Source organism: Hippocampus comes, unplaced genomic scaffold (assembly GCF_001891065.2).
Source record: "Hippocampus comes isolate QL1 unplaced genomic scaffold, H_comes_QL1_v1.1 scaffold104, whole genome shotgun sequence".
Lineage (NCBI taxonomy): Eukaryota > Metazoa > Chordata > Actinopteri > Syngnathiformes > Syngnathidae > Hippocampus > Hippocampus comes.
In genome coordinates this window covers 474818-487397 of record NW_017806072.1, presented here as the reverse complement: position 1 = coordinate 487397, position 12580 = coordinate 474818, and the positions used below count along the sequence as shown (strand labels likewise).

Sequence of the window (12580 nt, the reverse complement as noted above, 5' to 3'; positions counted from 1 at the left end):
CACTGTTGCTATTTCCGACATCCTACCTGTGTGAGGCTGGGGGTTTCTGCAGCAACGGCGACGAAAACAAAATTACGAAGTAGACTCGACATAAACCACACACTTGAGGTGTCATTGTCTCCTATTACCCCGAGATGGGACCGTCTGGTTGCAGAAAATCAAGCTCGGTGCTGTGGTGAGTCGTCATTTTCATGCACTTTGAATTTGCGTTGTATTGTATTTTGAAGGCATTAAACATTGCCATAGCGATCGGAGTGTTGCGGCCAGATTAGACGCTCCTTGTGTTTATTGTTATATTTCGAAAACGCCACAGTTTTCATGCCGCTCATACCATATTATTTTGTTGTATTATTTCCGTCACACCTTAAATGCCGGTCCCTGAAAATATTGTCTGACATAAACCGGTCCGTGGAGCAAAAAAGGTTGGGGGCCCCTGGGCTACAGCATGCCTGTAACCCTCGTGGGCATAAGCGGATTATGAAATGGATCGATGGATGAACAATGTTCCAATTTCATTGGAATTGGGTTTGGATGACGGGGAAACGAGATGTCCGGTGAAGATGATGTCGCGTCATTGCCGCCCGTAATTAAAGAACTGTCTGTGTGGTTGTATTATATCTATTATTATACTGTATGCAGTATGTTTACAATATCCAGGTCAAGTGGCTAGTTTACACTTTAAATGTTTGCTTTCATATCACTTGTTCGGTCTCAAACCCAAGGTTCGGTGAAATGTTTTGTATTTTATAAGTAATGAAAACAAAATTTATTATTATTAAATAAATCTGCTCTAATGGGACAAAGAGAATACTGATGTTGATTATTTTAATTTTTGTGAAGAAATGTACAAAAAGTGTTCTTGCACTCAGACCAATTGCAGAACTCCGGAATGCGCGGTGTGCCATGAGTAAGGGAATTTCTTCGGGTACCAACTTTGAATGGGGTTCAACATCGAAAGTTATGATTTGGACCATTTCACCCACTGTTAAGTTGATGTTTTTTTTAAATGAACCTCTTTTAAACTGCGTTGTGCGATACTCCGTGCACTGACCGCCCTCTGCTGTGACACGATAGTTAAGATTCATTATGTTTTTAATGACATTTGTGCAGCAAATGGGACGTGTGTACAACACTGGGATATGAGGATGACACAGGTAGGACATTTGTGGTAATTGGCTTTGCACCAGCGCATGGTGATTGCAACACATACCGTTATGAAATGTGTTTCGCGATCAATCGGCAATGTGACATGTCGCAATAATGTTTAAAGGACAATATTTAGAATATTTAGTGCAGAATGTTGCTGCGTGGCTTTTATGGCAAAAAAAATCAAAAACATGACAGCACATCACTCTGATTTTAAAGTTTTTGCACTGGCTTCCAGTTCGGTTCAGTATTGATTTTAAAACTCTTTTTTGTTTTTCAGTCCCTACATGGGCTCGCCCCACAGTACTTGTTTGACCTGCTCTCGCCCTCCACCCTGGCGCGTTACCTGAGGTCGTCAGATCAATACTTGCTCACCATACCAAAATCAAAGGGAAAACGTACATGGGACCGCGGTTTTTCAGATGTTGCTCCAAAATTGTAGGATGAGCTGCCTCTGCACCTGAGACAGGCCAATTCAATTCCTGTTTTAATTAAAATCCTCTATTGAAACACACTTGTTTTTCCTCCGGCTTTTACCTCGGTTTGAGATGTTGATGTTTCATTTATTTTTCTGTGTCTTATTTTCTAAACACGTTTTTTACTTTCCTGGCATCGGTTTTATACTGGTCGAGTATCGCTGGTATTTTATCGAATTTCATGTATTTACTGTATTGATGGGGACAGTCAGATCCTGCAACGGACATTTTCATGTCGAATGAATGAATTCATGAACGAATTGTAAATTGACCCGTGTCACAGAAAAGATTGTGGTCAATCGAAATAGTTGCAATGCATCTTATTATCAGCATCATTTAAAATTAGTGCGGCTCCCGCTTTTACATGAAACAATAAGTTTGAAGCAGCTTTAAAAAGCTTGTTTCAAAATGTTGGTGTTGAAAAGACCAAAAAGCCCAAATCTATACCTCCTTTTTGCAGTAGCACTGCCATCCTGTTCAGCCTTTCTCCACAGGTAGACCAGCAGCCTGTGCTTAAGAGAGTTGATCGTTTTGTCTGTGTAGAGACGCGGGATGCCCGGCTGGCTCTCAGCCTGAGTCTCTGTGTAAACAGCCGAAAGAGTCAAGAGGTCATCCTCATAGCAGAACCGCCCTATGGTCCTGACATCCAGAAATGTTCCCTCTGGAGTCACCTGCAAAGTAGAGGCAAAGACTTAGGGCGGGGGTCGGCAACCAGCGGCTCCAGAGCCGCATGCGAGCCTTGTGGCTCCCTGGAGCTTTTTCAAAAATGCTGGAAAATGGAAAAAGATGGGGGAGGGAAACATATTTTTTTGTTTTAATATGGTTTCTGTAGGAAGAAAAACATGACACAAATATTCTTAACGTTTTCCGATGCTGTAAAAATGTGTAGAATAAATATTAAATTTCAACGTTTCTGTGAACAAAGACTTGCGTCATAGCCTGCGACACATGTTTCTATTAGCAGAGTGGGATGCCAGGCAGTTGGCTGTTGCAAAAAAAAAAAAAAAAAAAAACAGGAAATAAAACAGCCTTTCCTGTACAATTCACCGGGGGTACTGGCAAAGAATGAGAATGTGGAGGGATGAGAGAAGCATTTTAAAACGGTACACGTAAGCTATGATGGTGAACACGTTGCAAAAGTGCGTCCCATGCCTCTGTGTCGTGTCTCGACGAAGGTAGGTAGGCATGTGTTGGTAAGCGCATGCGGTTACGGGTCGATCGCGGTAGGTTGGTTGATCGAAAAGTAGATCTTCGGTCAAAAAAGGTTGGGCACCCCTGCTCGACAGGATGCAGTGCAGGGAAAAAAACATTTAATCATGGAGGCTCATTGTGTATTTGTAGCCAACTTTGTCATTTTGATTGTAGGCTAATATAGCGCTCACATAGACACATAAAGCATGTGTTTCCTTCGTTATAAGGCCTTTATTTATTATTTATTTTGCGGCTCCAGACAGTTTTTTGTTTTTTTTTTGGTCCTATATGGCTCTTTCAACATTTTGAGTTGACGACCCGAGTTAGGGGATGTTACTAGATTCTTTCCGAATTGCCTAATTGTATCTGCAATTGATAGCTTTGGGTATTGCCAGTAATTTGCAACGGTAGGTGCGTCATGCCAAAAAAATCTGACTACCTGAAAGACATGTATAGTCTGCTGCTGGACCGACAGCACAGCCAGGATGTTTCTGTAGAGGTAGAGGCCCTGATTGTGGGACAAGATGATCTTGTCAAATTTAAAGGACCTGGTGTCACACAGTCTGCCCGTATGGAGGTCGATGATGTGGAGGGAATAGTCCTCTAAAGGGGAGCGAGGATTAGGAGTCACAGATTCGTTGTTGCGATAAACCTGTTGGCAGATGACAGCATATGTTGAACAACAACACACTGTATAAAGTGATTTCTATAGATATAAAATTTTTTAATCTTGCGCGGCAGTTAAGATCTTTGATGCTGTACCTCAAAGAAGTATGGTTGTGGCTCCTCGGGGACATACACGGCTGAGCCGACAATGACATAGCGGCAGTCATCGGTGAAGAGGCTACATTCGCGGTTGAGGTGCTCTCCATTTGATGCCACATTAGTGACATGGAGCAAGGAGAAAAAACGTTCAAATAGGCGGCCTCGGATATTGAGGGAGCGCTGGTCGTTGGCTGTTAAAAGAGTCTCACCCTCCTGGCCTCTCAGCAGGTCCTGAGCAGCTTGGCAGCCTTGGTATTCATAAACCTGCAAGACAAATACTGGATAAATGATCTGTGGATACAGTAAGAGGTCTTTGTAAATTGTGGTCAATAGCTTCTGACCAGCTCATATCAGTCTGGCACAATAAAGTTGAAATTAGAAAAAAGACACTCCTCTCTGTTTACAATGCCAGTTTTTTTGTGACATAATAAATGAGACCAAGAAAAATCATTTTAAAACTGTCTACCCTTTACAATGCTGTCAAAAGGTATTTGCCCGATTTTCAAATTATTATTATTTGTTGTCCACACATTGTTTAAGATCAACACATGTATAATGCTGTCAAATAGTGTTTGCCCCCTTCCTGTTTTCTGTATTCTATGCATATTCATCACATACAAAGGTGTCAGTCAATTCATCAAACCAATTTTGATTTCACACAGAGACTACCCAAGGAAATACAAAATGCACTTTCTAAATAAATATCAATCTAATTTATAAATGCACAAACCCCCCCCACCCAAAAAAAAAAAAAAATCCAAAACTACCTGTCCCTATGTGTAAAAGTAATTGCCCCTTGTTAAATCACAAAGTAACTGTGACTAACAACAGTTTCGGGAAAGCTGAGTTCAATTTCACAGGCAACAACCAAGCACCACATTTGTTGAATCAAGAAATCCCATAAATAGAATCTCTCTGACGAAGTGAAGTAGGTTACAAGATCTCAAGAAACAAATGTATCATGCCACGATCTAAAGAAATTCAAGAAGAAATTAGAAAAAAATGTTACAGAAATCTATCAGTGTGGAAAAGGTTACAAAGCCATTTCCAAGAACAATGCAGCTTCAGCAAACCACTGTCAGAGACATTATCCACAGATGGATAATACTGGGAACAGTGGCAACCATTCCCAGAGTGGTTGACAAGCTAAAACTGCTCCAAAAGTGCAACGGTGACTCGTCCAGGAGGTTGCAAAAGAACCTAGGGCAACACCCAAAGAACTCCAGACCTCGCTGGCTTCAGTTCAGGTGAGTGTTCACAACTCTACCAAAAGAAAGACATTGGCCAAAAATGGCATTCGAGGAAGAGCTCCCGGGCAAATAAACTGCCACAGACTGTGACCCTCCCCCCTCAGCTTCTGACATCCGCTTTTTGCACTTAAACAATTCACTACCTATCTTTAACCCGCAATAATCACACGTGCCCTTGGTTGTCTGTTGATTGTTGATTGCTATTTATTGTTTATATTTGTTTATATTGATACATTTATGTTTTTTTTATACAGTTCAGTTTTCGCTGCCCTTATTTTTAGCTGTGTGTATTTTTAATGCACTGCATGTTGGCACTGTGGTTGAGGGGAAAGAAATTTCAGCTGTGCTGTATGTTGTACATAGAGAATATTTGACAATAAAGCTGACTTTTGACTTTGAAAAACCACTGCTGTCAAAGAACACAAAGGCTCATTTTCAATCAACATTCAATGAACATCTGAGGGTATGGATCGATGAAAAGTGGAGTGGACCTGGAGGGAGGTTGAGAGGTTTAGATGGACGGCGGATGGGTTAATGATACTTTCAATTTCAAAAGGCCCAATGAACCTGGCGGCTAGCTTATGGGAATCCATCTGGATGGGAAGGTCACGAGCAGACAAAACGATTTGCTCTGGGCGACAGTTCAGGGCAGAAGCCCAATGTCTCGACCCCACTTGACAGTTGTGCTATGCTGTGCAGGACAGGGCAGCTCTGACATGTCTCCAGAAGGACGACAATGAATGTGGTGGGCAGGGACAAAGGGATCAGCGACATGCCTGGGGAGGAGGAGGTGAAGGAATTGTGGGAATAGTCAACCGATGGAAGGTGTAGGCTCCAGGAGGGTGGATGGAGGGCCGAGACATACCTAAAGGCTGACTTCAGGTCCTGATTGGCTCTCTCTGAATGTCCACTGCAAGTCAACTTCTCAATGGCTTGAAATAATAATAATAATAATAATAATAATAATGGCGTGTCCTAGTCAAAGTAGAGACTTGAAAGTGATTGAAATGCAGTGGACTAACCTTTAATAGGCTGGTCAAGCTCAAAAGCCCTCCAGCGTTCCCGAATTAAACCATTTGTGCTGGAAGAGTGAGCCAAAATATCTCCACAGAGATATGAAAGACTCATTGCTAGTTACAGAAAAACCTTGATTTTGGTTGTTGCTTCTGAGGGTGGCCCAACCAGTGATTTTTAGGGGCAATCCCTATTCCTAGAGGGCAAAGTATTTTTTTTTCTCGCTTAATAACAAAAACCTAAAATTTAAAACTGCATTTTGAATCATATTCAAATGTGTTTGATGTTCAAATGTGAAAATCATGCAAGAAAAACAGAAATCAATAAGGGACAAACACTTTTTCAAACCACTGTAAACAGCTCCCTGAAGGTTTTAAAGGATCTCTTATTGGCCATTATATTTTTAACAAAGGCCAGTGCTGATCCATTGATCCATTTTCTAATGAGCTTCTCCTCACAAGGGTCGTGGGCATGCTGGAGCCTATCCAAGCTGTCTTCGGGAAGTAGACGGGTTGCACCCTGAACTGGTTGCCAGCCAATCGCAGGGCACACAGAGACGAACAACCATCCACACTCACATTCACACCTAGGAACAATTTAGAGTGATCAATTAACCTGCCATGCATGTTTTTGGAATGTGTGAAGGAAACCAGAGTACCCGTAGAAAACCCACACAGAACTTGCAAACTCCACACAGCCAAAGCCGGATTCAAACCCTGCACCGCTGCGCTGAGGCCAAGGTGATTTCCAGTTGACCACTGTGCCGCCCTGACCAGTGTTGACATTTGTCAAAATGCGGAATATTGGTCTATCCCGAATTAGATTCAAGGGGTGTGAAAAAGACATTTATTTTATACTTGAATCAAGAAATCTAATTGTACCTCCAGAGATGTCTGGTCAGATGAGAAAGCGATGAAGCAGCGTCCATCAGGTGAGAACTTCCTCAGGAAACAAGGAGGCTTTTCCACATTGACTACCGTAAAGTTGGGAAACAGGTTCTGGTGGAAGCAGCGTACTCGGTACCAATGAGCTCCTGGTCGGCCCGAACAGACTCTACGCTTCTCAAGACGATGGACCACATTTTGATTCTGGATGCGTCTGGGCTTAAGGGTGGGTGTGTCCTCATCCATCACTTCGGAGTATTGACTCAAAGCTCTGCTTATTCGGTAGATGGTGTGGACAGCTGGAGAGGCTGAACAACTACATCATTGCCCAGCTACCTCAGTGTTTAGGAAAAACTGAAATGGAGAAACAGAAAATCTGTTACGACATGCTGCTTTTAAACCACAACTGCAAAATTCAATCACAGACTGTGATTACAGGGAACAGTTATCCCTGAGTAACTGTCACGTACAGCACATTTCAGGCTCTACTCCTTATCCACTACTCAAAATATTGTTTGCACAATTTAAGAACGATATCCTAGCAAGGACTGCAACACTTCAAACTTTGTAGTCCTGGTCATATTTGAGCATGGCCAGGGCAATGTATCCAGAATACGGGTGCAATACCTGGATGATTAAACCTTGAATGTCATGAGCCCGATTTTCCTAATGGAGAACAAGCAAATTCCACACATGAAGGCCCGTGCCCTGATTTGAACCCACAACCACTGAACCGTGAGGCGGATGTGCTAAGCAGTCGATCAACGCGCAGCCTTATCATATTCAATTTGTCAAAATGAAACACTAATTAAATTGTCTTATCTACTGTGTCCCATATTTTTGCATAAAAAAAAAAAAAAAAAAAAAAAAAAAAGACCAAGGGACATCTGACAATGCTCTAGATCAGGAGTGCCCAAGTCTGGACCTCAAGAGCCCCGATCCCCAGCCTGTTTTAGATGCCTCCCCAACAGACTTGATTCAACTATCATCTGATCATTTGAAAGGAGTGTGTAGGAAGTGTGAGACATCTAAAACAGGCTGGAGAGGGGCTATCGAGGACCGGGCTTGGGCACCCCTGCTCTCGATTGACATAGTAGCAACAGATGTCCCGTGGTGCCTTTTAAAGTCAGCCGCCTGATGCTGCAAAACCAGCGGTGCATCATTATCGGTCCCAAGCAAGGATAAAGGTTTCAACAACAAAGACGTGACATAATAATTGGCCCCCCCCCAAAAAAAAAAAAAAAGAAACATGCAACTTGAGACCTAACTAGGCTGCCCCCAACAAGCAACGGTGAAAGTACACGCTCTGACACTCGAGAGAAATGAGTGATGGTTACAAATTGATGAGGGGACTGATGGGCCCTGTTAAAAGGGATATGAAAGCCATGGGCGCAAAGAAAGAAAATGCACTTTATTGAATTGGTTCAAATGAGGAAATATGGCTACCATGGTAATCCCACTTTTAAACAAGAGCAGTTTGGAGAAGAATAGCATGTCCCCCAGAATGCTTTGCAGATGTCCAAAAAAGAGAATGGATCTGAAATGACGTGACAATATTAGTTCATAGTACGAACATAATGGTGAAATAAAGTCACACCCTTCATCTCCACTATGAAAGTAGTAAGCGTGCTTTTGTCAGAAATTATGAGGTAACCCAAGAGACTTATTCCAATAGGGGCAGTTCAGTGTCCGAGCAGTTCGTCTGCCTCATATTTCTAGTTTAGGATTTGAATCTCTGCTCCAGCCTTCCTGTGTGAAGCAGGTTTTCTCTTGGTTATCGCGCTTTCCCCGACACGTGAACATAATTGTTGATACCTTTCTGATGATGGCAAAAAACTCACAGCAATGATAATATTACAGTTTGAGCACTGCAAGTCCCAGGGACTCGCTGATCAGAAAAGTATGAGTCCCATTATGCATTTAGAGAGTCCCAAATTTCGACTTCTGAAATGGTCTACTTATTCAATTGCATATGATAATAACACAAACAACAACAATGGACATTGATAATAGGTTTATTTCTTATGAACAAATGCTGCAAAAATTTAAATAATTCAGGCATACAAGATTTGCTGAGAAATAGGTTCTTATTTCATCCCATGGTTCAGTCTTTGAGTTCATAAATTCTCCTCTTTTTACTCTGCTTCCAATGATGTAAGGCATTCTCAAAGTCAACTAATTATCGCAAAAAACGATCCAACTTTAGCTGCTTCCTCTGTGATATCTCCGCAATAAACTTTCGCAACACTTGTTTTAACGTTACACAACTTGGCAATCGTCTGCCGATCTCGCCAATCTCGTCTTGCGAGAACGGAAATCTCGTCACGCGAGCTTACTTAATGCAAAATAAAAACAACAATGGCGGCGAATGTCAAACTGCGATCGTTGCTGGAAAAAAAGATGTACTGTAGTTTTTTTGGTTTTGACTGAGAAATTTCCTTGCGTCCCAAAAACGCACATTATTTCGAACTGTGCGTGTGCGTCCCGCGGGATAATTATGCGTCTCGGACACGGGAAGCAGAGGTTACGAGATGGCTGCTCACAATGGTGTCAGAAATAACTTGAATCAGACAAAAGTAAGAATCAACAAAAGATGTAATGAAAATTACCCAATGAAATTCGACATTTCTTCTAAATTGTGGTTCAATGAAATTATGAAAAACAACCCAAAAAGACCTCATAAAACAGGCCTGTACAAAAATTATCCGATGCATAGAAAATATTGAAAATAATTTGACCGCAGGAACGTATTCAACCAAGGTCTGTCCTCTAATTGGCATCACAGCTGTCTTCAAACTGGTAATCAATCAGTCAGTCAGCCTATTTAAAGGGTGACAAGTAGTCACGATGATTTTGGTAAACATCGACCGGAGGAAGCGGAGGAGGGAGTTGGCTCAGGAAATTAGAAAGAAAATTATAGACAAGCACAGTAAAGGTAAAGGCTATAAGACCATCTCCAAGCAGCTTGATGATTCTGTGACTAGTTACACAGACTCAAAAGTTTGAGATCCACAGTACTTTAACCGACCTCCCTGGAGATAGCTGATGACAAATTGGAGACAGATAATACGATAGAAACAAAAGAGCCCAGAACAACCACCAAAGAAAGTAAAGATGAACTCCAAGGTCAAGACACATCAGTGTCAAATCGCACCACCGGTCGGCTTTTGAGTCAAAGAGGGATGCGACCAAGGAGGAAACCATTGAAAATAAATCAAAGAAAACCAAGACTGAAATTTGCCCAACTGCATGGTGACAATAGACAAAGCTTCTGGGATCATTTCCTCAGGGCAGATGAGACGAAACTGGAACGTTTTGGCAAGGAACATCGGCTCTATGTTCATAGATAGGTTGTTCCATGCTAAATAACCCAGTGAGTTTAACTTAACAGATTTTGATTTTACTGAAACTTGGTGTACAGCATTATATCTCAAATTTTAGGTCAATCGCAGGTAGGAGTTTGGGAGCTAAGGCCCACCGAATGTTATCATTCACCTTCGCCGAGCCAGAGTCCATCTCAGGAGCCTTTTGTTTAGATTGCCTCTGCCGACTTCACTGCGTGCCATTCCCAAAACCAACCAACCCCACGCAGGTCCCATTGGCCGTCTTCTCGTCCAAGACGTTGAAAGTGCGATAAAAGGTCACCAGAACTCATCAATTTGTACTGTATTCCAATGTCGATTAAATCCACAAAATAAATATGAATAAATGTTTGCTAGGAGGAGCAGTGTGGTTTTCGTCCTGGCCGTGGAACAGTGTACAAGCTCTACACCCTTAGCAGGGTCCTGGAGGGTACGTTGGAACTCGCCCAACCAGTCTACATCTGCTTTGTGGACTTGGAGAAGGCATTTGACCGTGTCCCTCAGGCAGTTCTGTGGGGGGTGCTTCGGAAGTATGGGGTACCGAACCCCCTGATACGGGCTGTTCGGTCCTTATACTACCGATGTCAGAGTTTGGTTCGTATTGCCGGCAGTAAGTCGTAATTGTTTCCAGTGAGGGTTGGACTCCGCCAAGGCTGCCCTTTGTTCATAACTTTTATGGACAGAATTTCTAGGCGCAGCCGAAGCATTGAGGGGGTCCGTTTTGGTGGCCTCAGTATTGCATCTCTTCTTTTTGCAAATGATGTGGTACTGTTGGCTCCTTCAAGCAGGGCTCTCCAACTCTCACTGGAGCGTTTCGCAGCTGAGTGTGAAGCGGTTGGGATTAGCATCAGCACCTCCAAATCTGAAACAGTGGTCGGAAAAGGGTGGAGTGCCCTCTCCGGGTCGGGGAGGAGATCTTGCCCCAAGTGGAGGAGTTTAAGTATCTATCTATTTTGTAAGCCTTGAAGCATTAATATTAATTTGTGCAATTGCATTGCCATGAATTTAGTGCGGTTAGTACACAGTCATAGCCATCAGTTATAACTGCGGTCAGATGGTGAAGAAAAACATCGGGCCACAGCTAATGCTAGTGATGTTCAACGATGCAAAACGAACCAGAGGAGAGGAAGAAAAACGGCCCATCGAACAAGTCACCCAGAATTTGCAGCCCCTCCCAGCTCATGTAAGGCGCTGTTGAGAACAGAGATGAAAAAAACCTCCAGATTGAAATTATGAAAAAATACATAGTAACTAAACAATAGAACCTTTATACAAATACTATTCATTGTATTATATTTTCATTTGATTTAGTGATTTTGTATTGATCGAACATCAATAAATCTACTTAATGTACTCAGGCCATGTTTAGTGTATACTGTAGTATCAATAGGGGTGTTCACACGGCACACATTTGCATCGGTGCTGCACCGACGTATTTTGTTGCGATATATCTTACACCAGTGCAAATTTTGTGGAGCGTTCACACGTAAAAAGCTGCTGACTAAAGAGAAGCGTGTTTACCCTGGTGCAGTCCCACTTGCGTTCACACAGCAGTTTCTGCGGCCGTGCAAAACGACAGTATTAATACGGAAATAAAACAAAGAGCTGTCGTGGTGGTTCTTTTTAAAACATACACTTTACTCATATGTTTATCTCAAGCAACTACAGGCAAGTCCTTCTCCTTCTCGGTCTCCGTGCCTTCTGCTCGAGAGGCGTTCAATGACCGCCCCTGAAAAGATAAATCATTGATGACTTCAATGACACTCAGAAAAGCAAACATAATGCGGCAAACAGAAAATCAAGAGAGGAAATCACAAAATAAATTCTATGGTGGGGTTGTGAACACACAACAGAGGAACAAATTACACAAACAACTCCGAAACAGTTCAGTCTCCTACAAAAGGAAAGATGACAGAAGTACAACAGAGCATGAAAGCAACGCATTCTACCCGTATGTAATCAACTCGCGTTCACACGTACCATTTTACATCGGTGCTGCCCCGCAAACGAGCATTTACTCCGGAGCAAATTTTTAAACCACCTCCTTGAGCAGGGTTAAATTTGCTCCGGTTTAAGCTGTTTTCAGGGGCTACACCGGTGTAACTTTGTACGTGTGAACGCTCTACGGGAGCAGCCCCGGTGCTGCACCGGAGCAAAAGTTGCCGTGTGAACACCGCTAAGGCCAAACAAACAATATAGTGTGTTTCCGGTAACATGAAATTTCAGCATAGGGTCGTTAGGTCGGACGAAGATTTTTTTTTTTTTTAAATCTTTTTTTTTTCCTCCATCAAAAATTTAAACAAAATAACCATAAAACATAAAACAAGGAGACATTGAACCCAAGGCGGCGAGAGAGTTGAGTACCCGGCGGCTGGGTGTTAGGTTCCGAGGTCAGCCGGGTAGTGATGGCACCGGCGGGGAGACGTCCCCGACGCCGGCCGCGGCCCGGCCTAGACTAGAGTTGCGTAGACTCGGCGGACGGTGTGTCGACA

The 12580-nt window shown here is 42.7% G+C and overlaps 1 protein-coding gene and 1 long non-coding RNA gene across 6 annotated transcripts in view; one reads left to right on the top strand and one right to left on the bottom strand.

Annotated features, from left to right (window-relative positions):
- Window positions 1–12580, bottom strand: part of det1 (DET1 partner of COP1 E3 ubiquitin ligase) — an 18572-nt gene that overhangs the window by 3444 nt on the left and 2548 nt on the right. For 3 of the 5 annotated variants that reach the window (XM_019894266.1, XM_019894261.1, XM_019894265.1), the window contains exons 2-5: window positions 6724–7080; window positions 3576–3842; window positions 3253–3465; window positions 2070–2293 (exon numbers count right to left, since the gene is read on the bottom strand). In XM_019894266.1, coding sequence (XP_019749825.1) covers window positions 2070–2293; window positions 3253–3465; window positions 3576–3842; window positions 6724–6972 — 953 coding nt within the window. In that variant the 5' untranslated portion in view covers window positions 6973–7080. The remainder of the gene's footprint in view (window positions 1–2069; window positions 2294–3252; window positions 3466–3575; window positions 3843–6723; window positions 7081–12580) is intronic. The other 2 variants (XM_019894263.1, XM_019894264.1) reach the window with 1 other exon arrangement.
- LOC109530482 (uncharacterized) overlaps window positions 454–12580 on the top strand; it is a 15893-nt gene continuing 3766 nt past the window's right edge. Inside the window, exons 1-2 of the long non-coding RNA XR_002171017.1 lie at window positions 454–1702; window positions 3991–3997. This is a non-coding gene — a long non-coding RNA (uncharacterized LOC109530482). The remainder of the gene's footprint in view (window positions 1703–3990; window positions 3998–12580) is intronic.